This window comes from Astyanax mexicanus, chromosome 3 (assembly GCF_023375975.1).
Source record: "Astyanax mexicanus isolate ESR-SI-001 chromosome 3, AstMex3_surface, whole genome shotgun sequence".
NCBI lineage: Eukaryota > Metazoa > Chordata > Actinopteri > Characiformes > Acestrorhamphidae > Astyanax > Astyanax mexicanus.
In genome coordinates, this window is record NC_064410.1 from 61,135,268 (window position 1) to 61,162,500 (window position 27,233).

At 35.6% G+C, this 27,233-nt stretch overlaps 1 protein-coding gene across 1 annotated transcript; it reads left to right on the plus strand.

Annotated features, from left to right (window-relative positions):
- Window positions 1-3,257: 3,257 nt before the first annotated feature.
- LOC111189781 (Ig kappa-b4 chain C region) lies at window positions 3,258-21,486 on the plus strand. Its single transcript, XM_049475929.1, has 3 exons — window positions 3,258-3,325; window positions 3,481-3,623; window positions 19,372-21,486. The coding sequence occupies exons 1-3, from the start codon at window positions 3,258-3,260 to the stop codon at window positions 19,725-19,727; spliced, it is 567 nt and encodes a 188-aa protein (XP_049331886.1). The 3' UTR covers window positions 19,728-21,486.
- Window positions 21,487-27,233: the final 5,747 nt, after the last annotated feature.

Here is a 27,233-nt window from a genome sequence, read left to right on the forward strand (position 1 = left end):
TTTGACCTGATTAACATTCAGCCTGTCAAAAGCTTGCTGGAATGTGATTGGCTAATAGTGACCACAAAAGTGTCCATTTCAAATTTTCATTTGGTGTACCATTAGTGCATGGGCCATAGATGATCATTGGCAAGGACGACCTTGGTAGCTTGTATGGTTCTAGAGAAACAGCTATCTAGCATTGGCTCCGCCCCCTGTGCTGTACGTCTACTTAAACTGACAGGGTATCTGAGAATCATGTAATGATCAAAGGACTGAAGTGGTATTAGTGTCAGGTTAAGCATTCAAAAGTTATAAGTGTTAAAGACATTTTACTGCACCATGGTAGAACTAATTTGCATATGGTGGGCATATTGTTTATAAATGTAAAGATTTTTTTAATAATTATTGAGGAGTAAGCTCTGCTGAACTGTTTGACACCAAACATGTCATGATTGGTCAAGGAGCCAAGGACAAGATCTCAAAAGTAAGTTTTGCATATTATGCAAATTAAAAAAAAATTAAGTGGGTGGAGCATAAACAAGAATGACCCAGGGGCTGACTAGCATGACCAAGAAGGATAAATATGTTCAATTAAGCAAGACAAGCAAGATTGAATAAGTTCAGCAGAGCTTTAATTTAGAATAATTCACCTGTAGCTGTTTCACCAAATGACCACCAGAGCGCAGCAAGAGACCACATATAACCTGCTGGAAATCTATCACTCTATCAGAAAGACAGAACATACATGGTACTCATGATCAAGTGGTCTGCATATATATGTGTGTAAATTTGTGTGTTGATAGGGTCAAAGGTTCCTGACTTCTGACCATTTAGGTTTGAAAAAAGCGATAATACAGGCTTGAGGCCTGCTAAATCGCTGTTGCTATTTCGCCATATCAGTGGCAAATTACATCCGATTTGCAGTCAAGATCACAATATCAGTCTATATATGTATGTAAATTTCTGTGTTGATAGGGTCAAAGGTTCCTGACTTCTGTCCATTTAGGTTGGAAAATAGCGATAATACAGGCTTGAGGCCTGTAAAATCGCTGTAGTTTTCCAGCCGTTGTAGAGGCAAAACATGTCCGATGTGGCTGAAAATTTGCAATCTAGATTAGATTATCAGTCTATATATGTGTATAAATTTGTGTGTTGATAGGATGAAAGGTTCCTGTCTTCTGTCCATTTAGGTTGGAAAATAGCGATAAATAGAATAAATTGAAAATAGTTAATTTGTCACTGTAGAGCCTACTGAAGACTTATTTGGCTCATACTTGGCACATGTACTTCAAATGTCATTGTTAATTAGTAGCTTCAACAGTTTTGGCATGCCGCAAACATTGCCAGAGTTTTGGCCAAATAACTCTGAAAAGGCTTTCACGTACATGTTTGATCAAGGTGTTGGGGCCACAAAAAGTTAAAATTCCAAATTTTTTTCGATAATTATTTACCTACAGTGTCTCAAGATTGCATCAAGACCAAAGTTGATTTGATTGGTTGAATATCCAGGGACTAGTTTGAAAAGTGCAATTTTTACTCTACTGGCCACTGATGCAAAACAATACATTTTTGGTAAAGACATGTAATTACAAAGTTGTAAAAGTTACAGCAAAGCATACAAATAAAAAAGAATCCTATGACTGGGCCACACGTACATTTAGATATAAATGATTTTCTGCTATAGCGCCCCCTAGAGGCCAATCAACGCCATATCTTAATGGATGATAGAAGGCCCTCATATACATGTACAGTATAAGTGTCGTCCTGATTGGTGATTGTTTAGCCTGTCAAAAGCTTGCTGGAAACTGAAATTTACATATCAAATTTTCCTTCAGTAGACCATTAGGACATAGGCCACAGATGATACCCCTAATAATAATCAGAACAATTACAATAGGGTTTCTAGCACTGCGTGCTCGAACCCCTAATAAGAAGAAGAAGAAGAAGAAAAATCTTAACAAAAACAATAGGGTTCTACGCACCTTCGGTGCTTGAACCCTAATAATAAAACATAATACTGTGTGTGTCTGAGTTTGTGTAAGCAGCTCTCAGTTCCTCTGTGGTCGGACTGAGGGAGGTTTTTGCACGACAGTTTTTCACTGTGTTAACTCACGGGGGTAAGAGGCGCCCGAAGGACTGTCAATGTCATAGTAACCCATACAGTAATAATCTCCAGTATCCTCAGTCTGGACTTCACTGATGGTCATTGTAAAAGTGTATCCAGAGTTTGTTCCACTGAATCTCTCTGGAACTTCAGAATTTCTGTTACTTGAGCCGTAAATCAGCAGTTTAGGAGCAGATCCAGATTTCACTTGATACCAACTCACCCTATAACCTATTCCAAAACTGGTAACGCAGCTGAAAGTGACGTCCTGTCCTGCTTCAACAGAAACTCTCTCAGGAGTCTGGACCTCTTGGTGGGACCCTGAAGAACCAGATCAATAAAATTAGAGGAAGAATAAAAGCTGAGATCTTCTACAAACTGCAGGAATAAAGAGAATCTCACCTGGAGGGAAGCAGGTCAGTGTGGTCAGCAGTAGAATCAGTCTGGTCCTCATTGTGCTGGATGGATTGAAGTCTCCAGTGGTGAACACTCACCGTCACTCTTAAAGAGTGTGGAGCCGTGAGCATGCAAAACCTCTTAACCACCATCTGCACCTTCTGTCCTTCATGTGCAGAGAGCCAGAAGATCCACAACACCTACACACATTTCCATCCTATAAAAAATCAGCCTTTATTATCTGTTTATCTTCTTCTAATGTTTTATTTTTACATTTTAACAGATATTCACAGAATAACTCGTCCTGCAGATCTTTTTTAAAACATTATTAGAACGTTTAGTAACGTTTTGAAAAGTTCCACAAAGGGTTCTTGTTGTATTGTACATTTAGTGTCTCTTTTTCTTTTCATTTTCAAAATAAACATTGTTGTTTTATTCTATAAACCACAGACAACATTTCAAAAATTCCAAATAAAAATATTTAACTCATTAAGAGCATTTATTTACTGAAAAATGAGAAATGACTGAAATAATAAAAAAGATGCAGATCTTTCAGACCTCAAATAATGCAAAGAAAGAAAACAAGATCATAACCCTTATTTTTAATCACAGTCTTTTCATGCATCTTGGCATCATGTTCTCCTCCACCAGTCTTACACACTGCTTTTGGATAACTTTATGCCTTTACTCCTGGTGCAAAAATAGTAAAAATTAAAACACTGCGTGACAAAAACATTCAATTAAAATGTTCTAAGAAATCTAGAACGCATGAAAAATGTACTGCTCTAAGAATGTAACGTTCAAACATCGTTCTACTAACAGAGAACATTATAAGAATATTTAGTAACTTAGTAATCATGTAGGAGTGAACAGTGTTTAAAAACACCAGCAGCACTGCTGTATCTGATCCACCCCACAGGACCACAGGTTTATATTATTATTATTATTATTATTATTATTATTATTATTATTATTATTATAAAGCCCTGAGCTGTAAGTGTGGTGTGTAACGGGGTGGAGACAGTAAGAGCTGGTCAGAAACACACAGCAGTTTTAGTGCAGGAGGTTTTTGTACGGCTGTTCTGCAGCTCTGTATCACTGTGGTACATCTTCGGTGGAGGAACGAAACTCTTAGTTGGAAGTAAGTAATTCTTTATTCATTATGATGTAGAATTTGTACAGAATTAAAACTTTAACACCTTTAGTAATCTGGAGAATTAAAGATATAAGTTTGTTTTTTACTTGGTAAATTAAATCACTTTGTAAATGAATAAATACCTCAAACATTGTAGACAGTGTGCATCATTCTTTCAGCTCAGGCACTTTCTAGATCAATTAATTAGTGATTAATTAAACACCAATGTAAATTATAGCTTTTAAACAGTAAGTAGCTTTAGTATATTTATAAAAAAGTACAGTTATTAAATAGCTCATTCTGATTTTTTAAATACTGTATTTATTTACTGGGTCCTTATTAAAATAGTTATAGATAAGATTGTATTTTCTCCCTTTATGTGTTGAATTAATAATTTTCTTTCATTTTCTTTAAGTTTTGGTGTTAAATGCAGAAAATAATGTATATAATGTATTTAATAATGTATATAATACTGGTTACACTGACAGAATCCTAACAAATATTATATTCCTATTTTATTAAGTATTTCTTAAATGATATAGATATATATACAGATATATTATTTTTAGTATTGTTGATGTTCAGCTATATGAACATAAAGTCTGGTAAAGGGAAGTGAAAGAGTCTCAGAATTACTGATCCAACTGAATAATTTTATAATAAAAATTATAATTAGAGATCTTACTAATGTTAAAACAATTCTTTAATTGTTCAACATTATTATTTTTTTTATTCATCATTGTTTAGCATTTTCTAAATTAAATGATTGCATATTTATTTTAATATAAGACTAAATACCCTTTTAATATACAGCTCTGGAAAAAAAAAATAAGAGAGCACTTAAAAATTATGAGTTTCTTTGATTTTACCAAATTGAAAACCTCTGGAATATAATCAAGAGGAAGATGGATGATTATGCACCAGGAGTAAAGAGATAAAGCAGTGTGTAAGACTGGTGGAGGAGAACATGCCAAGATGCATAAAAACTGTGATTAAAAATTATTATACCAAATATTAATTGAATTATTTTATTTCACATTTACAAATCACAAATAAATGCTCTAAATGATAATATTTTTGATTTGGAATTTGGTAGAAATATCCATAGTTTATAGAATAAAACAACAATGTTCATTTTACTCAAAACATTTTTTTTTTTGCCATTTAATTTCTTAGGGTCCAGGCAACTGGAAATGGTACAAAATCCAGTCAACACAATTTTGCAATAAACTAAAGTAAAATAAAAAAAAACAATGAAAAAATAATATAAAAAAATCAGGGGTAATTTTTAGAATAGTTCACTGGTTAAAAGCTTACAGCTGGTCTGTAGCTTTGTAAATTAATTTTATAAATGTAAATTTCCAAACTCTTGGTCTGGAGTTTCTGCTGTTACTCTCTACTGCAGCAGCATTTACACACTTACAGCACATTCACACTTTCATCATCATAATAACTAGAAAAAGACACAGATAAAACACAGAGAACTCTGTAACTATTAAAAGTAGAAGTTCTTTTCTTTAGATTAGAAATTACAGATACAGAAGTCAGAGAGCGGTGAGTACTGTTTCCTACACCTTCAAATAAAGACTCTTAGAAACTGGAGAAAAAAAAATCTGCTACAGGAAGACGTCTGGCTGACCCACATGGAAACAGCAGCTTTAGACTTTAGCTCAGATTAACATGATTAAGAACTGAGTCTCAGTTTCAGCAGAGAAGAGAATTAGAATTAGAATTAGAATTAGAGTTAATCATCGTTAAAATGAGAAAATATAAAAGCAGCCTGACTGGATCTTACAGTAACTAAACAATAAGGGTGTTTTAAATATTTTGACCGATAATGTAAACATAACTAATTTTATTTAATTCCTGCTGATTTATTTTCTGATTTATTGATGTTTTTATTGGTTTGCTGTTGAGTTTAGAGTTTCAGTAGTTATTAGTGTTGATGTTCTGCTTTATGAGCATAAGGTCTGTTAAAGGGAAGTGAAAGAGACTATTCTAACACACAGACATCTGTATCTCTCCCTCCCTCTCTCTTTCTCTCTGTTTCTCTCCCTCCCTCTCTTTATCTCTGTATCTCTCTCTTCATCTCCCCTCTCTTTCACTCTGTATCTCTCCCTCCCTCTCTTTCTCTCTGTATCTCTCCCTCCCTCTCTTTCTCTCTGTATCTCTCTCTTCATCTCCCCTCTCTCTCTCTCTCTCTGTCTACCTCTTTCACTCTTTATCTCTCTCACCCCCTCACTTTTCTATCTCTCTTTCTGTATCTCTCTCCCCCCGTCTCTCTCTGTCCATCTAATCGTATATCTTTTCCTTATTCCCTCTCTCTGTATCTGTCTCTCTCTCTCCCCCTTTCTGTCTGTATATCTCTCTCCCTCTCTGTATCTCTCTCTGTATCTGTCTCTCTCTCCAGGTGTCTCTCGTCCCACTCTCTCGGTGCTGCCCCCCTCTGGTGAGTCTCTGCAGCAGGGTAAAGCTACGTTGGTGTGTTTGGCCAGTAAGGGTTTTCCCTCAGACTGGACTCTGAGCTGGAAGGTGGACGGCAGCAGCCCGAGCTCAGGTGTGTGTGTGGGCGGAGCCGGGCGGAGCTCAGGTGTGTGCGTGAGCGCCGGGGTCCGGCAGAAGGAGGGGCTGTACGGCTGGAGCAGCACTCTGACCCTCACTGAGGACCAGTGGAGGAAGACCAAGGAGGTGAGCTGTGAGGCCGTCCTCCCCTCACAGCCTCCAGTGAGGAAGAGTCTGAACACACAGCTGTGTGAAGAGAACTGAGACCAGGAGCTTCACACACACACACACACACACACCTGCTGATCTGAGCTTCACACACACCTGCTGTTCCTGCTCACCTGAGATCACACACATTTTTACACACGCCTGTCACCTGTCATCACTGTTTTTAGTGGCCGAAAGTAAAGAATAAAAAGTGGTGACACGTGTGTCATATATCATTTAAAAGATGTTGAAATTTCCTTACAGCACTCTGTCCTTCAGTTTAAATAAATACGTCTCTAACTCAGATAGCAAAAATCACTCCGATCAATCCCGGCTCCACTTTAAATCTAGACGAGACTCTGGGCCAAATGCTCAGCTCACAACTGGGCAGCATCTGGCATGTGCCAGCACCCCGGTTACCGAGTATAATACGACAATCCGCTCAAGCCGCTGAGTATAATATCAAAATTGTTCAAAGCTGCTTGTGCTAAAACTCTCATTTTTAAGTATAAAGCAACAATCGGCCCAAACTGCACGTGCCAACATCCCATTTGCAGAGAAAAATGTGAAAGTTCAAATTGCATGTACCAACAACCCAGATGCTTAGTATAATAGAACAATCGGCATAAGTCACATGTACCAACTCCTCAGTTGCTTAGTATAATAGAACAATCGGCATGAGTCGCATGTACCAACACCCCAGATGCTTAGTATAATAGAACAATCGGCATAAGTCGCATGTACCAACTCCCCAGATGCTTAGTATAATAGAACAATTGGCATAAGTCGCATGTACCAACTCCCCAGTTGCTTAGTATAATAGAACAATCGGCATAAGTCGCATGTACCAACTCCCCAGATGCTTAGTATAATAGAACAATCGGCATAAGTCGCATGTACCAACTCGCCAGTTTCTGAGTATAATATGACGGTTGCTGAGTATAAAAGAACAATTGGCCACAGTCACTTGTACCAACACCCTTCTTTGCGGAATGTAATAGCGCAATCGGCTCGAGTCACATGTACTAATACCCCGGTTGCTGAGTATAAAAGAACAATCGGCTCGAGTCACTTGTGCCAACACCCTTCTTTGCGGAATATAATAGGGCAATCGGCTCGAGTCACATGTACTAATACCCCGGTTGCTGAGTATAATAGAACAATTATCCCCAATCACATGTACCAACACCCCGGTTGCTGAGTATAAAAGAACAATCGGCCACAGTCACTTGTACCAACACCCTTCTTTGCGGAATATAATAGGGCAATCGGCTCGAGTCACATGTACCAACATCCCGGTTGCTGAGTATAATAGGACATAGTAGAGGGTAAATCTCACCTGATGCTCGTATACATCATCCAATCTTGTGCCGATTCTTCATGCTATCTGGGTAAGTGACATGTACTGAAAATCTAGAGTGCATCAAAATACAAAATTTAGATTTTTGTATGAATACTAAAAACTGGGTTGGGCTCAACTAAATTATGTAATGGATAGAATTATAATATAAAAGCATAAAAATCATAAAATTAGATTAACTTTCAAATGTGTTTATTGAGAAAGAACAAGCCAATGAAATCCTGTTAGAATCTAACCAGAAGTAGTTAATACGTTATAAATAAGTGCAGAGTTGATGTGCACACTGGACAATATTTAGGTCAGAAAAATGCTTGAGATCATATTAAAATATTGTATGATTATTAAATAATGTAATTATAGTGACAGGCTCACTCCTGCAGCTCAGTTCCTGCCGCTGTTATTAATTCTGATCTTCATCTTTATTCAGTGCTTTAATGAGAAGCTTTACTGTCTGTCTGCTAAATAAAAACTCTTTCAGTCTCAAATGCAGTGTGTGGATTGTGTGTTTGCTTCTGGTTTACTAAATATTTACTAAATATTAAATATTTTCTCCTGCCAAAATGTTACCATACAGATTCCATCCAAAAACTCATTAAACTTTAAATGTTTAAAAAAAAAAGTTTGCAGGAAGTTCAGTGCAGGGAGCAAGAGCTGAGAAACGGCAGGTTTAAGTTCATTTTTACGCTCTACTCACATAAACAATTTCTGCAAAACAAGGACAATCCACATAATTATGTCAATATTACTGGTTACATTTATAACTATTAAATAACTGCCTTAATATTTAAATTCTTTAAAACTGGTTTAAACTGCTGTTTAATTAACCTTTTGATCAATTATTTAAAGAAAATAAATGAAGTATTATTTTGTAATTTACTTGATACAAAATCAGAGATAGTTACATTTATTTATGTACTTCGTCATATTAACCTTTAGGGATGTTTATTGAATGTTGTGAGCAGAAAACAAGTGGCTGATTTTCTGTATTTATTACTGGTTTAATTTATTATAGGTGTATATCTAATATCATCACTTATTTTATCACCAGGCTGATTTTGCAGAGGTGTCAAAAACTCCAGTAAGTATCACAAATTATATAAAATGTGAAAAAACTCAGTTTTAAATGGTTAAAGAAGGGCAGCACTGAAAAACTTATTTAATTTTCACTAAAAACAAACACACTTCACCCGAGCCGAGAAACGGCAGGTTTAAGTTCATTTTTATGCATTTTATCACCGTCCTGAGGTTGCCGAGACCTCAAAAATTCCAATATGTATGAAAAAAAAATTTATATGAAAAATTTGGCTTTAAAAAGTTAAAGAGGGATGGCACTGTGAGCAGAAAATAATGGCTGATTTTCTGTATTTATTACTGGTTTAATTTATTATAGGTGTAAAATTAACTTCATTGCTTATTTTATCACGGCCCTGATGTTTCAGAGGTCTCAAAAACTCCAATATGTATCAAAAAATTAATTGAATGTGAAAATATAACACTGAATAAGTTGTTTAATTTTCACCAAAAACTGAAACACACACACACACACACACACTTCATCTGAACTGGTTTATTATTATTCTCTAGGTTTTATTTGAACCAGCTGATCAATAGAGAAGTGCAAAACGTACAGAGAGCATGGAATGAGGAGGAGGAGGAGGAGGGTGATGAAGGAGTCTCTCTCAATGTGAGTGAAGTTATGCTCCTGTAAATAAGTCTACACTGACCCCTGGTGACGGAGAGGGAGGAACACAGAGCTACGCTCAGATTACACTGTACAGATCAACAGCTAACAGTGTTATTCACATTTTACTTTATTATACTCAAAGCATTCCTATAATACAAGCTTTTACCAGCTTAAAATAGATCCACATCTATCTCTAACATTTTCTACATACTCTAATATACTTTTTATCTTTTTATTTACACCCCCAGTCCTAGAATAATGCGGGATTCTGTGTAAAACGGTAATAAATGTGAATAAAAACAGAATAAAATGATTTGCAAATCTCATACAACCGTATTTAGTTGCAGCAGAACATAGAATAGAAATCAGATGTTAAAAGAGAGACATTTTACTCTGTTATTTTTAACACTTTTACACGATGGGGCGGGGCAGCAAAAGCCTGGAAATGTAAGTGGTACCAATAAAAGCAGCTGCAGTAAAAGCAATTGATAACTCACCTTATATAACTGGGTATAAAAGTGTATTTTAGAGAGGCAGAGTCACCTGTGTGTCTCAAAAAAATAGAATATCATTGAAAAACTACTTTATTTCAGTAATTCAGTGAAAATGTGAAACTCATATATTATATAGATGTATTAAGAGATAAAGTCATTAGTGATTAATTAATGGGTTTGTGTCTTCTAATGTTGCAGTGGTCACTAATGAATCTCAAATCTCCATGTATTTAAATGAGAAAAGCTTTTTAACCAGTTGTTTTTTAGTTTTATATTTATTATTTATTATATTGCATTGTGCAAAATATGTCTTGTGAAGCATAAAGTTTCACTGGACAATAATTGACCATTACATTACATTTATATCTCACCCCAATGTAAACTGAATGGTCAAATCTTTATATAATGTTTTTGTAAATCAGCTGTTTTTATTTAATTTTTTGGTAGGTGAAGGCCTCCATTGTGGATGATAAATGTCTAATTCCAATCAGTTTTTTTTTTTGTTTTATTCTGGAAAAAAAGTCAAGACTTAAATCAGTGAAAAACAACAAAGACTGAATCATATCAGTAAAAATAGTAAATAAATAAATAATAAATTATTTATACTGTAGGTACAAGACCAGTCACTCAAAATATAGAGTGATATAGAGTTTGTTCTGATTAAAGACATTTTGTACAGAATAAAAGGCAAATTTTAACAGTTTGTCCAACAAACACCCTTCAGACTGGGAGATACGGGGCATAATTTACCCTGATAAATCACTTTTTACACCGTTATCCAGCTCCAGTAGCTCCACACCTCCTTACTAGAATCCGGAGAGTCCTGACATTTAAAACGAGGCATATATATATATGTGTGTGTTTTTTTGTTTTCATGACTATTTACATTGTAGATTCTCACTGAAGCATCAAAACTATGAATGAACACATGTGGAGTTTTATGTACTTAATAAAAAATGAGCTGAACCTCCACAGTCACCGGACCTGAACCCAATCCAGATGGTTTGGGGTGAGCTGGAGCACAGAGTGAAGAAGAGAAAGGAGCAACAAGTGCAAATAAACACCTCTGGGAACTCCTTCCTTCAAGACTGTTGGAAAACAGTCACCATTTCAGGTGGCCACCTCTTGAAGCTCATTGAGAGAATGATGCCAAGAGTGTGCAAAGCAGTAATCAGAGCAAAGGGTGGCTATTTTAAAGAAACTATAATATAAAAAGCTTGTTAATGCTCTGTTGCCGCTAATATTCAGGGTAGGGATAGCACGTGAAATAGTTTTTGACAGATCAGGAAACAAATCTTACATCCAAAAAGTTTAATGAGCTCTTTGATTTATTAGGCATAAAACGTATGATCTAATTTCAAGGCAATAAATGCTTGTGGTGAGAACGTGATTTAGTTTCGATCTGACCCAGCTAACAAATATACTTATTTTTAAGTTAAGTTTAATCTGATATATTAGTCAGATAATATACTGCTATGAACAAGCGCTGTCTCTGCTGCTCCATGCTGTTTACACACTAACAGCTCAGCATGTGCTGCGCTCACTGCTCACATCTGCACATTTTCAGAGTTCTGTATTAAAGCAGCTTCACACTGAACAGATATACAGATAAACACACTGAAACACAGAACCTCCTCACTATATTTACTTTCTTACTCCCGCGCCAGACAGCTCTGACCAATCAGAGGAGGCGACATGCTCGTGTGGTTTATTGGTGCACATTTTGGTGCGTTTAGGTTTTTATACCTGTGTGAAACCAAACCAAACAGAGGGAAAACGCTCCAAATAAAAAAACTCATCAACTGATCCAGATCATAGAAACTTTCACAACTACAGGTGTGAAAACGTGAAAACACTCTTTTATACTCAGCTAATTAAGATCTAATTTAATCCAATTTATCATGCATTCTTTATTCCAGCAGCAAACGTTTATACTGCATATACAAGTATTTTAATTTACACCACTAATTTACATTTCTTACATTCTTTATTTTATTTATATTTAAATATCCACTATAAGAACTAGTCAGTCTTAAGAAGAACAAGTGAGATTAATCACACTATATTGTTTTCATTAATCGGATTAAATTTTTTAATCGATTGACACCACTACTTTTATTTTGTTCATGTTGTTCACAGGGGTTCAGTTATACTGGACCATGGAATGATCTTCCGCTGGGACAGGTGAGATCTGTACTATTTGTAGTTTATTGAAAGATTTTACGGAAACATCTGCTACCAGTTACTGAAACTCTACTGATCTGGAAATAAATCCACCGTTCTGATCATGCAAATCTGAGTTTCACATGATAAACTCGTCCGGACCCCTGAGACTGAAGCAGCTGTGCAGTTTTTAGGGGGGTTTCCATCCTGTTCACTCAAGAGATCATATTTTAACCCTTTTTACAATCTAAAAAGTGATTTTGCATTTACAGGTGCATCCCAAAAAAAAGAGGATATCATTGAAAAGTTACTTTATTTCAGTAATTCAGTTGAAAATGTGAAACTCATATATTATATAGATGTATTAAACACACAGAGCGTTTATTTATTTTATTGTTGATGATTATCACTTATATACAGCCCATAAAAACCCAAAAATTAGTGTCTCAGAAAATTAGAATATTATAAAAGACAAATTGGTACTTTTGGCAGTGTGGGCAGTGTGCCAAGTCCTGCTGGAAAATGAAATCCACATCTCTATTAAAGTTGTCGGTATCAGAGGGAAGCATGAAGTGCTGTAAGATTTTGTGGGAAAACAAAACTGCACTGACTTTAGACTTGATAATAAAACACAGTGGATCAACACCAGCAGATGACATGTCTCTTTATCCAAACCATCACTGATCATCAGTAAATTTTACATTTCATTTAAAGTAAATGAAGGGAGCAGAGTCTGGAGGAAGAGTGGAGAGACACACAGTCCAAACTGCTCGAGGTCTAGTGTGAAGTTTCCACCAATCAGTGATGGTTTGGAGAGACATGTCATCTGCTGGTGTTGATCCACTGTGTTTTATTATCAAGTGTGGATTTTATTTTCCAGCAGGACTTGGCACACTGCCCAGTATACTGTACACCTTCAGGTTGAATGAACTTACCAGCCAGTACAACACAAATAAAATGAGTTTAACAACTTATATCTGAAATCTTAAACATGTTTGTTGTGCCAAACTACAAAACTATGAGTTCAGTATGCATGTAAAACACTATATTATACTATACTATATATGTGTTCTTCCCTCTTACTTACCATCAGTGTGCTGTCTGTCACTCAAAGCTACCTTTGCTCAGGTGAGTTTTTGTAATTCCTATACTGGGAAGCTGCTAAAACTAGTGTTGTAAGCTGTAAGAGCAAGTTACCTGTATCCTGTGTTGCTGTGGGATGGTCTGGTCCTGCAGGATTCACTCATGCACTTATTATATTTGTAAAAAAGATAAAAATGATTATAAATATAGCTGTGATTAAACCTACATTTGCCACATCATTTGTAAGCTAATAATTAAGACAATTTTGTCAAAACTGTCAAACAATAGTTTTAAGCCCATAATACCTGAAATAACCAGTTGAGTAAATTTACCTGAATTTACCTAAAATTATCTGACTTAATATATTAATATGTACAGCTCTGGAGAAAAATTAAGAGAGCACTTCAGTTTCTGAATCAGTTTCTCTGGTTTTGCAATAAAAGGTAATAGAGCATTTATTTACAGAAAATGAGAAATGCCTAAAATAAGAAAAAAGCTGCAGAGTTTTCAGACCTCAAATAATGCAAAGAAAACAAACAAGTTCATATTCATAAAGTTTTAAGAGTTCAGAAATAATCAATAATTGGTGGAATAACCCTGATTGGCATTTAATCACAGTTTTTTTTTTATGCACCTTTGCATCATGTTCTCCTCCACCAGTCTTACACACTGCTTTTGGATAACTTTATGCTGCTTTACTCCTGGTGCAAAAATTCAAGCAGTTCAGTTTGGTGGTTTGATGGCTTGTGATCATCCATCTTCCTCTTGATTATATTCCAGAGGATTTTAATTTGGTAAAATCAAAGAAACTCATCATTTTAAGGTTGTCTCTTAATTTTTTTCAGAGCTGTATTTTTACCACTATACATACACGGGCTTTTTGGGGAGCACACCATTGGTTTACAACTTACAACTAGTCTGTAGAAATTAAAATAAACTGAATTTTGATAATTTAAGCAAAATATATATATATATGTACATTTAACAAACCCTTTGTTAAATCCAGAGTGTGAAAACTACAGCTTCATACTTTATCAGAACTCTTTGAACCTGCAGAAAACTAAATTCCTAAAATATAAGTTATTGTTCTATTTGTTGAGAACTAAAAATAAATTATAAAAGTATTTTTTTTACCAATAGTCCCTTTTTGTGCCTATATTACAAAATAAATAATGATCTTCTGAAGAAAAAGATTTAGTTGCAGTATATTTGTTCATCTAATGTTGCTGCTGTATGTTAATTAAATATTGAATGCGACATTTACCAAATTAAATAAAAATGAAATGTAGAAATCTCCAAATCTAATATTAATAATAAAATATAATACTGTGTGTGTCTGAGTGTGTGTAAGCAGCTCTCAGTTCCTCTGTGGTCGGACTGAGGGAGGTTTTTGTACGACAGTTTTTCACTGTGTGAGCGAAGCAGAATAGAAACCCATACAGTAATAATCTCCAGTATCCTCAGTCCGGACTTTACTGATGGTCATTGTAAAAGTGTATCCAGAGTTTGTTCCACTGAATCTCTCTGGAACTTCAGAATTTCTATAACTTGAGGTGTAAATCAGCAGTTTAGGAGCAGATCCAGATTTCACTTGATACCAACTCAAGTCATAACCTATTCCACTACTGGCAACACAGCTGAAAGTGACGTCCTGTCCTGCTTCAACAAAAACTCTCTCAGGAGTCTGGACCTCTTGGTGGGACCCTGAAGAACCAGATCAATAAAATTAGAGGAAGAATAAAAGCTGAGATCTTCTACAAACTGCAGGAATAAAGAGAATCTCACCTGGAGGGAAGCAGGTCAGTGTGGTCAGCAGTAGAATCAGTCTGGTCCTCATTGTGCTGGATGGATTGAAGTCTCCAGTGGTGAACACTCACCGTCACTCTTAAAGAGTGTGGAGCCGTGAGCATGCAAAACCTCTTAACCACCATCTGCACCTTCTGTCCTTCATGTGCAGAGAGCCAGAAGATCCACAACACCTACACACATTTATTATCTGTTTTATTTTTATATTTTACCAGATATTCACAGAACTTCAGATTTTTGGGTCTGATTATGTGATTCAGTTCTGTGTGCAGCCTTTTAGGAAAGATCCAAACTAATAGAGAACATTATGAGAATGTTCTGAGGACATTTAAAAAAAGGTTGCAGGAAGGTTTGCATTCTAACTGTTATTAAAGCATTTCTCACCTAACATTTCCACATGCACGAAAGAGTAAACGTTAAAAGTAACATTCCCAAAACTAAAACTAAAAACATTGTGTTGCAAAAATGAACCCCAGCCTATTTTGGTGTGTTTTTTTCTCCGTTTCTGTCAGTTCCCACATGCTATTATTTTTCCTTATTCTAGAAGACATTGAGCTGCTCAGAAATAACGTAAATGCTTCCAGAATGTGTAAATCTTCATGGAATTGATCGTGTTTTGATCTTTTTTTTCTTTTTTTTGAATGTACAGACTTGTACGGAGCCCCTAGAGGGACGTGGTGTATTTTTTTTTTACGTAGAAAGTGGTGAGCACCACTTACTAAGTCGTGAGCACCACTTACTAAGTTGTGAGCACCACATACTAAGTCGTGAGCACCACATACTAAGTCGTGAGCACCACTTACTAAGTCGTGAGCACCACATACTAAGTCGTGAGCACCACATACTAAGTCGTGAGCACCGCTTACTAAGTCGTGAGCACCGCTTACTAAGTCATGAGCACCACTCACTAAGTCGTGAGCACCACTCACTAAGTCGTGAGCACCACATAATGGATAGCTAGCAAGCTATACTTTAAACTGGCATATGTTCCACAGTGTAACGTGATTAACTAGCTAGGTTAGCTAATGTTAACTACTTTATTTTTAGTGAGAAATGTTTTAGCTAAAGATAGCCAGCTAACTCTTATTAGATGTGCACAGAAAAAGCTTTTGGGCACACACACACACACACCAAACACAGCGGCTACTTTCACCCAAGCCTACCATATATTGTACAGAGAGCAATGAAAGCATTAAAGCTAAGCTAACTCAGCTAGCATTAGGATTATTGAAATCAATTCACACGACTTTTTTTCCAGGAATAGTTAGGTTAGAGTGTTTATTAGTTATTGTTAGAGTAGTTTGTTAATAATAGAGTGTATAAGGAACAATGCACGATTTTTGACGCAATTTGCATCAAAGTGTTAAACAAAAATGTTCTAAGAACATCCAGAAAACGGAAAGAAATGTTTAATTGTTCTGTTTGCAAAGTTCAGAAAATGTTCTACTAACAGAGAAGCCTGTAACGATACAAAGAATAGGGTTTTAGGAACTTTCTGCAAATGTGTGACATAATGAATTACAATGTTATCACAACGTTTCTCACAGCATGTTTCCAGCTACTTGTTACAAGAAGTAACATTCCCTAAAGTAAAAATTAAAACACTTCGTGACAAAAACATCCAATTAAAATGTTGTAAGAACATCCAGAAAACATGAGAAATTTTATGCTTTAAGAATGTTAATTGTATTGTTCACAAAACGTTGTGCAAAACATGTAGCAACTAAATGACTATGTAGGAGATGACAGTGAGTGAACACAGTGTTTAAAAACTCCAGCAGCACTGCTGTATCTGATCCACCCCACAGGACCACAGGTTTATATTATTATTATTATTATTATTATTATTATTAACCCCTGAGCTGTAAGTGTGGTGTGTAACGGGGTGGAGACAGTAAGAGCTGGTCAGAAACACACAGCAGTTTTAGTGCAGGAGGTTTTTGTACGGCTGTTCTGCAGCTCTGTATCACTGTGGTGGGCCGTTTTCGGTGGAGGAACGAAACTCTTAGTTGGAAGTAAGTAATTCTTTATTCATTATGATGTAGAATTTGTACAGAATTAAAACTTTAACACCTTTAGTAATCTGGAGAATTAAAGATATAAGTTTGTTTTTACTTGGTAAATTAAATCACTTTGTAAATGAATAAATACCTAAAACATTGTAGACAGTGTGCATCATTCTTTCAGCTCGGGCACTTTTTAGATCAATTTATTAGTGATTAATTAAACACCAATATAAATTATAGCTTTTAAACAGTAAGTAGCTTTAGTATATTTATAAAAAAGTACAGTTATTAAATAGCTAATTCTGATTTTTTAAATCCTGTATTTATTTACTGGGTCCTTATTAAAATAGTTATAGGTAAGATTGTATTTTCTCTCTTTATGTGTTGAATTTATAATTTTCTTTCATTTTCTTTAAGTTTTGGTGTTAAATGCAGAAAATAATGTATATAATGTATTTAATAATGTATATAATACTGGTTACACTGACAGAATCCTAACAAATATTATATTCCTATTTTATTAAGTATTTCTCAAATGATATAGATATATATACAGATATATTATTTTTAGTATTGTTGATGTTCAGCTATATGAACATAAAGTCTGGTAAAGGGAAGTGAAAGAGTCTCAGAATTACTGATCCAACTGAATAATTTTGTAATAAAAATTATAATTAGAGATCTTACTAATGTTGAAACAATTCTTTAATTGTTCAACATTATTATTTTTTTATTCATCATTGTTTAGCATTTTCTAAATTAAATTATTGCATATTTATTTTAATATAAGACTAAATACCCTTTTAATATACAGCTCTGGAAAAAAAGTAAGAGAGCACTTAAAATGATGAGTTTCTTTGATTTTACCAAATTGAAAACCTCTGGAATATAATCAAGAGGAAGATGGATGATTATGCACCAGGAGTAAAGACATAAAGCAGTGTGTAAGACTGGTGCAGGAGAACATGCCAAGATGCATAAAAACTGTGATTAAAAATTATTATACCAAATATTAATTGAATTATTTTATTTCACATTTACAAATCACAAATAAATGCTCTAAATGATAATATTTTTGATTTGGAATTTGGTAGAAATATCCATAGTTTATAGAATAAAACAACAATGTTCATTTTACTCAAAACATTTTTTTTTTTGCCATTTAATTTCTTAGGGTCCAGGCAACTGGAAATGGTACAAAATCCAGTCAACACAATTTTGCAATAAACTAAAGTAAAATAAAAAAAAACAATGAAAAAATAATATAAAAAAATCAGGGGTAATTTTTAGAATAGTTCACTGGTTAAAAGCTTACAGCTGGTCTGTAGCTTTGTAAATTAATTTTATAAATGTAAATTTCCAAACTCTTGGTCTGGAGTTTCTGCTGTTACTCTCTACTGCAGCAGCATTTACACACTTACAGCACATTCACACTTTCATCATCATCATAACTAGAAAAAGACACAGATAAAACACAGAGAACTCTGTAACTATTAAAAGTAGAAGTTCTTTTCTTTAGATTAGAAATTACAGATACAGAAGTCAGAGAGCGGTGAGTACTGTTTCCTACACCTTCAAATAAAGACTCTTAGAAACTGGAGAAAAAAAAACTGCTACAGGAAGACGTCTGGCTGACCCACATGGAAACAGCAGCTTTAGCCTTTAGCTCAGATTAACATGATTAAGAACTGAGACTCAGTTTCAGCAGAGAAGAGAATTAGAATTAGGATTAGGATTAGAGTTAATCTGACCGGAGAAGAACTGCAGTAATAAAGTCATTGTTAAAATGAGAAAATATAAAAGCAGCCTGACTGGATCTTACAGTAACTAAACAATAAGGGTGTTTTAAATATTTTGACCGATAATGTAAACATAACTAATTTTATTTAATTCCTGCTGGTTTATTTGCTGATTTATTGATGTTTTTATTGGTTTGTTGTTGAGTTTAGAGTTTCAGTAGTTATTAGTGTTGATGTTCTGCTTAAAGGTCTGTTAAAGGGAAGTGAAAGAGACTATTCTAACACACAGACATCTGTATCTCTCCCTCCCTCTCTCTATCTCTCCCTCCCTCTCTTTCTCTCTGTATCTCTCCCTCCCTCCCTCTCTCTTTCTCTCTGTATCTCTCCCTCCCTCTCTTTCTCTCTGTATCTCTCCCTCCCTCTCTTTCTCTCTGTATCTCTCTCTTTATCTCCCCTCTCTTTCACTCTGTATCTCCCCCTCTCTCTCTCTCTCTCTCTCTCTGTCTACCTCTTTCACTCTTTATCTCTCTCACCCCCTCACTTTTCTATCTCTCTTTCTGTATCTCTCTCCTCCCCGTCTCTCTCTGTCCATCTAATCGTATATCTTTTCCTTATTCCCTCTCTCTGTATCTGTCTCTCTCTCTCCCCCTTTCTGTCTGTATATCTCTCTCCCTCTCTGTATCTCTCTCTGTATCTGTCTCTCTCTCCAGGTGTCTCTCGTCCCACTCTCTCGGTGCTGCCCCCCTCTGGTGAGTCTCTGCAGCAGGGTAAAGCTACGTTGGTGTGTTTGGCCAGTAAGGGTTTTCCCTCAGACTGGACTCTGAGCTGGAAGGTGGACGGCAGCAGCCCGAGCTCAGGTGTGTGTGTGGGCGGAGCCGGGCGGAGCTCAGGTGTGTGCGTGAGCGCCGGGGTCCGGCAGAAGGAGGGGCTGTACGGCTGGAGCAGCACTCTGACCCTCACTGAGGACCAGTGGAGGAAGACCAAGGAGGTGAGCTGTGAGGCCGTCCTCCCCTCACAGCCTCCAGTGAGGAAGAGTCTGAACACACAGCTGTGTGAAGAGAACTGAGACCAGGAGCTTCACACACACACACACACACCTGCTGATCTGAGCTTCACACACACCTGCTGACCTGAGCTTCACACACACCTGCTCACCTGAGATCACACACACCTGCTGTTCCTGCTCACCTGAGATCACACACATTTTTACACATGCCTGTCACCTGTCATCACTGTTTTTAGTGGCCGAAAGTTAAAGAATAAAAAGTGGTGACACGTGTGTCATATATCATTTAAAAGATGTAGAAATTTCCTTACAGCACTCTGTCCTTCAGTTTAAATAATTACGTCTCTAACTCAGATAGCAAAAATCACTCCGATCAATCCCGGCTCCACTTTAATCTAGACGAGACTCTGGGCCAAATGCTCAGCTCACAACTGGGCAGCATTTGGCATGGGCCAGCACCCCGGTTACCGAGTATAATACAACAATCCGCTCAAGCCGCTGAGTATAATATCAAAATTGTTCAAAGCTGCTTTTGCTAAAACCCTCATTTTTAAGTATAAAGCAACAATTGGCCCAAACTGCACGTGCCAACATCCCATTTGCAGAGAAAAATGTGAAAGTTCAAATTGCATGTACCAACACCCCAGATGCTTAGTATAATAGAACAATCGGCATAAGTCGCATGTACCAACACCCCAGATGCTTAGTATAATAGAACAATCGGCATAAGTCGCATGTACCAACACCCCAGATGCTTAGTATAACAGAACAATCGGCATAAGTCGCATGTACCAACACCCCAGATGCTTAGTATAACAGAACAATCGGCATTAGTCGCATGTACCAACACCCCAGATGCTTAGTATAATAGAACAATCGGCATAAGTCACATGTACCAACACCCCAGACGCTTAGTATAATAGAACAATCGGCATAAGTCGCATGTACCAACACCCCAGATGCTTAGTATAATAGAACAATCGGCATAAGTCGCATGTACCAACACCCCAGATGCTTAGTATAACAGAACAATCGGCATAAGTCACATGTACCAACTCCCCAGTTGCTTAGTATAATAGAACAATCGGCATAAGTCACATGTACCAACTCCCCAGTTTCTGAGTATAATACGACAATCGGCCCGAGCCACATTTAGCAACACCCCGGTTGCTGAGTATAAAAGAACAATCGGCTCGAGTCACTTGTGCCAACACCCTTCTTTGCGGAATATAATAGGGCAATCGGCTCGAGTCACATGTACCAACACCCCGGTTGCTGAGTATAATAGGACATAGTAGAGGGTAAATCTCACCTGATGCTCGTATACATCATCCAATCTTGTGCCGATTCTTCTTGCTATCTGGGTAAGCGACATCTATTGAATTATTTGAGTGCATCAAAATACAAAATTTAGATTTTTGTATAAATATTCAGACCGGGGCTGGGTTCAGACTGTATAATGTCATGAATAGAATTATAATATAAAAGCATAAAAATCATAAAATTAGATTAACTTTCAAATGTGTTTATTGAGAAAGAACAAGCCAATGAAATCCTGTTACAATTTAACCAGAAGTAGTTAATACGTTATAAATAAGTGCAAAATGTATGTGCACACTGGACAATATTTAGGTCAGAAAAATGACTGAGATCATATTAAAATATTGTATGATTATTAAATAATGTAATTATAGTGACAGGCTCACTCCTGCAGCTCAGTTCCTGCTGCTGTTATTAATTCTGATCTTCATCTTTATTCAGTGCTTTAATGAGAAGCTTTACTGTCTGTCTGCTAAATAAAAACTCTTTCAGTCTCAAATGCAGTGTGTGGATTGTGTTTTTGCTTCTGGTTTACTAAATATTTACTAAATATTAAATATTTTCTCTTGCCAAAATGTTACCATACAGATTCCATCCAAAAACTCATTAAACTTTAAATGCTTGAAGTTTGCAGGAAGTTCAGTGCAGGGAGCAAGAGCTGAGAAACGGCAGGTTTAACTTCATTTTTATGCTCTACTCACGTAAACAATTTCTGCAAAACAAGGACAATCCACATAATTATGTCAATATTACTGGTTACATTTATAACTATTAAATAACTGCCTTAATATTTAAATTCTTTAAAACTGGTTTAAACTGCTGTTTAATTAACCTTTTGATCAATTATTTAAAAAAAATAAATGAAGTATTATTTTGTAATTTACTTGATACAAAATCAGAGATAGTTACATTTATTTATGTACTTAGTCATATTAACCTTTAGGGATGTTTATTGAATGTTGTGAGCAGAAAACAAGTGGCTGATTTTCTGTATTTATTACTGGTTTAATTTATTATAGGTGTATATCTAATATCATCACTTATTTTATCACCAGGCTGATTTTGCAGAGGTGTCAAAAACTCCAGTAAGTATCACAAATTATATAAAATGTGAAAAAACTCAGTTTTAAATGGTTAAAGAAGGGCAGCACTGAAAAACTTATTTAATTTTCACTAAAAACAAACACACTTCACCCGAGCCGAGAAACGGCAGGTTTAAGTTCATTTTTCTGCATTTTATCACCGTCCTGAGGTTGCAGAGACCTCAAAAATTCCAATATGTATGAAAAAAAATGTATATGAAAAATTTGGCTTTAAAAAGTTAAAGAGGGATGGCACTGTGAGCAGAAAATAATGGCTGATTTTCTGTATTTATTACTGGTTTAATTTATTATAGGTGTAAAATTAACTTCATTGCTTATTTTATCACGGCCCTGATGATTCAGAGGTCTCAAAAACTCCAATATGTATCAAAAAATTAATTGAATGTGAAAATATAACACTGAATAAGTTGTTTAATTTTTACCAAAAACTGAAACACACAAACACACACACACACACACACACACACACACACACTTCATCTGAACTGGTTTATTATTATTCTCTAGGTTTTATTTGAACCAGCTGATCAATAGAGAAGTGCAAAACGTACAGAGAGCATGGAATGAGGAGGAGGAGGAGGAGGGTGATGAAGGAGTCTCTCTCAATGTGAGTGAAGTTATGCTCCTGTAAATAAGTCTACACTGACCCCTGGTGACGGAGAGGGAGGAACACAGAGCCACGCTCAGATTACACTGTACAGATCAACAGCTAACAGTGTTATTCACATTTTACTTTATTATACTCAAAGCATTCCTATAATACAAGCTTTTACCAGCTTAAAACAGATCCACATCTATCTCTAACATTTTCTACATACTCTAATATACTTTTATATTTTTATTTACACCCCCAGTCCTAGAATAATGCGGGATGCTGTGTAAAACGGTAATAAATGTGAATAAAAACAGAATAAAATGATTTGCAAATCTCATACAACCATATTTAGTTGCAGCAGAACATAGAATAGAAATCAGATGTTAAAAGAGAGACATTTTACTCTGTTATTTTTAACACTTTTACACGATGGGGCGGGGCAGCAAAAGCCTGGAAATGTAAGTGGTACCAATAAAAGCAGCTGCAGTAAAAGCAATTGATAACTCACCTTATATAACTGGGTATAAAAGTGTATTTTAGAGAGGCAGAGTCACCTGTGTGTCTCAAAAAATAGAATATCATTGAAAAACTACTTTATTTCAGTAATTCAGTTCAAAATGTGAAACTCATATATTATAATTAATTTTATTTTTGATGATTATTATGGCTTACAGCCAATGAAAACCCAAAAATCAGTGTCTCAGAAAATTTGAATATTATATATGACATAAGACCAATTGGTAGTTTTGGAAGTGTTCTAATTCCTGCTGGAAAATGAAATCCACTTTAGACTTTAGACTTGATAATAAAACACAGTGGATCAACACCAGCAGATGACATGACTCTCCAAACCATCACTGATCATCAGTAAATTTTACATTTCATTTGTAAATCAAGGGATCAGAGTCTGGAGGAAGAGTGGAGAGACACACAGTCCAAACTGCTCGAGGTCTAGTGTGAAGTTTCCACCAATCAGTGATGGTTTGGATAAAGAGAGACATGTCATCTGCTGGTGTTGATCCACTGTGTTCTATCAAGTTCAAAGTCAGTGGATTTCATTTTCCAGCAGGACTTGGCACACTGCCCACACTGCCGAAAGTATCAATTGGTCTTAAAATAGATGACTCTGTGTGCAATTCATCTATACAACACATAAGCTTCACATTTTGAACTAAATTACTTAAAATAAAGTAACTTTTCGAGATGCACTAGTATATTGACCGATCAGCCCAAAACTGTATCTGAAAATGATGGAACAATCTCATAAAAAAAAAATGTTACTCAGTGAAAATTTGTGTAGAATTTGGATATCCCACCATCTACAGCCCATAATATCAATAAAAGTAAAAAAAAAAAATCCATATGACTAAGGGACAAGGCTGATGGTCAGTATTCTGGAAGATGCTAGGTATCTTCAGGCCCTCAGGTGGCTCTGCATTAATAACCAGTGTTGGGCACGTCACTTTGAAAATGTAATTAGTTATTTACTCGATACTTCTCCAAAAAAGTTACTAACTGAGTTACTCTACTATAAAAGTAACTAGTTACCAGTAAAAGTAACTATCGCGTTACTTTTATTATTCGACCGTAAAAAAAGAAAATCAATTATGTATTTACTATTATTATTAGAAAAATAACAAACAAAAATAAACCCAAAATGTTGACAAAAATATAATCAAAAAAAAAAAAAAAAAAAAAAAAAAAACGAAATTCTCCACACAACCAAAGAAAATTACTAAAACTTGTAATACTGAATTTTTTTTTTCCATTTTGCCACTTCAGTTCAGTTCATTTTTAAACCCATTTGCCTTATAACTTCTTCTTTGCATAATATTTGCAAATGATTACTAATTTCTCTTTTCATCAAATGTAAAAAAAGTAATATATATATATATATATATATATATATATATATATATATATATATATATATATATATATATATATATATTTAACATCTGATAATTTATTATAATTTGTTATAATATGAACCAAAATTTAAAACCATTCCGTTTTTAAAGTACATTTATTCACATTTTACACAGCATCCCGACATTTTCTTAGAATTAGGGTTGTATTAGTTTCTTACAAATGATGTACCGCTGAGTTAATGACAGTGTGTGTAAGGCAGAAGGGGGGAGGGGGGGACTACATGCATATAGAGTTATGTACTGTTTATAACTGTAGTTGTAGTGTTGAGAATAATGCATGAAATGCATCAACAGTAGTAGCTTTAAACTTTACAATAATATACGGCTCTGTACAGTTAAAAACGCTGAATACCTGGAAACCGGTTAAAGTTACCTGTCGTAGTTCACTGAGTTCACCCCCTCCTCCATAAGTAAGAGTTAATTACACTCATCATCAAAAATATATATAATACTATTTGGAAGGAAGGTAAAAGTTACCAGGAACAATAAATGATTAAGTGAGCACTTCAGTTTCTGAATCAGTTTATCTGAAAAATGAACATTACTGTTTTATTCTATAAACTAAAGACAAAATTTCTCCCAAATTCCAAATAAAAATATAGTAATTTAGAGCATTTATTTGCAGAAAATGAGAAAGGGCTAAAATAACAAATGCAAATAAATAATGCAAAGAAAACAAGTTCATATTCATAAAGTTTTAAGAGTTCAGAAATCAATATTTGGTGGAATAATCCTGGTGGTTTTTAATCACAGTTTTTTTTTTTCATGCATTTTGGCATCATGTTCTCCTCCACCAGTCTTACACACTGCTTTTGGATAACTTTATGCTGCTTCACTCCTGGTGTAAAAAATCAAGCAGTTCAGTTTGGTGGTTTGATGGTTTGTGATCATACATCTTCCTCTTGACTATATTCCAGAGGTTTTCAATTTTCATAAAATCAAAGAAACTTAATTTTAAAATGATCTCTTATTTTTTTCCAGAGCTGTTTGTGTAGAATGACAAGCAGTGCTCGTTTGACTTTAAAAAAAAAGAAGAATTTTTGTTTACTTAGCTTATCTTTACTTTACTTGCCCCATTTAGCGGTGAGACCTGCTGAATTAGAAGGGAGACATGGCAGTACCCTTGTTCCTTACAAGTGTCGCATAATGTGCCTTATAATCTGATGCACTTTGTATATGTAAATACACCAAAAAAATACACGTTTATTAATAGTGCGCCTTATAGTGCATTTATTTATTGTTCCTGGTAATTTAATTTAACTTTCTTCTGAAAAGCATTGCAACCCCACATTTTCTAGGCGCCCCTATTTTTTATTTATTTTGACAATGAGTGTGTCTACAGGGGTTGGAGAATGAAACTGAAACACCTGGTTTTAGAGCACAATAATTTATTGTGGTGACGGACAGTTCTGGTGGAAACAGGAGAGTTGAGGTTCACATTGAATTCTGCTGTGATTTGATCAGCCGTGGTTTTATGTTTTTTGGATACAATCCGGGTTAGCACCCGAACATCCCTTTCATACAGCTTCCTCTTACAGCGTCCACAGTTAATCCTGGTGGATGTGGTTGGTCCTTCTTGGTGGTATTGTGACATTACCCTGGATACCGTGGCTCTTGATGCATCACAAAGACTTGCTGTCTTGGTCACAGATGCTCCAGCAAGACGTGCACCAACAATTTGTCCTCTTTTGAACTCTGGTATGTCCCCCATAATGTTATAATGTGCATTGCAATATTTAGAGCAGAACTGTGCTCTTACCCTGCTAATTGAACCTTCACACTCTTACTGCTCTTACTGGTGCAATAATGTGCAATTAATGAAGATTGAACACCAGGCTGCTCCAATTTAGCCATGAATGATAGGTGTTTCAGTTTCATTGTCCAACCCCTGTATATGTATTTATAGAGGTAAAGGTATAGAAATAGTTAGTTGAACACAATCACAAGTACTGTGATCTTTTTCTTTTTCTCTTTTTTTTCAGCAATGTTAAACAGTAGAGTAAGATCCTCCGAGATCTTCATACAACACATTTCTTGTGTTAAATTTTCCAGTTTATGTAAAAGTCCTGTAACAGCAGGGTTTAAACAGTAGTGCTGAACCTACATGAAGGTGTTAAAGTACAGCAGTCTGCAGCTTCAAACATGCAATTTTCCCAAATTCCCGAAACTTCTCCGCTTCTTCTGAGCTCCAAAAAGTCTTTAAATCGCAGAGTCGTGAGTTATCAAGGAGGTCCAACCTGTTCGTTTTACCCATATTTGGGATTTAGTGTAAGTAGCACAGATACCGTGGCTTTTCTCGCCAGGTAAGAACGTAGCGTTAGTGTGAAGCACATGTAGCATAGTTAGCGCAGTTAGCGTAGCATCTTCTTTCTTGATTAAACGAAGCATGAAGAGAAGAGCGGGAGAAACGCATCAGCTTTGACGTTTCGTCGTTGTGCCAAAGTGCAACAAATAATGGAAGACGAACATGAGCCAGAATTCTCTCAGACAGAGCAAAGCATGAGCAACTTGGAATAAAAAGAAATAAAAATATCAGTAACACTTTATAATAACTTTCATTAATATACCAATAATTAATCATTAAGAACTGTTATTTTCACATTTGTAAATACTAATA

Excerpts from the sequence above, each read along its gene's own strand:
- LOC111189781 (XM_049475929.1), top strand. The coding sequence starts at position 3,258 with ATGTACTGCTCTAAGAATGTAACGTTCAAACATCGTTCTACTAACAGA. Across the intron at positions 3,326-3,480 it reads GAACATTATAAGAATATTTA|TGTGGTGTGTAACGGGGTGG; the intron begins GTAACTTAGTAA and ends CTGAGCTGTAAG. Across the intron at positions 3,624-19,371 it reads AACGAAACTCTTAGTTGGAA|GTGTCTCTCGTCCCACTCTC; the intron begins GTAAGTAATTCT and ends CTCTCTCTCCAG.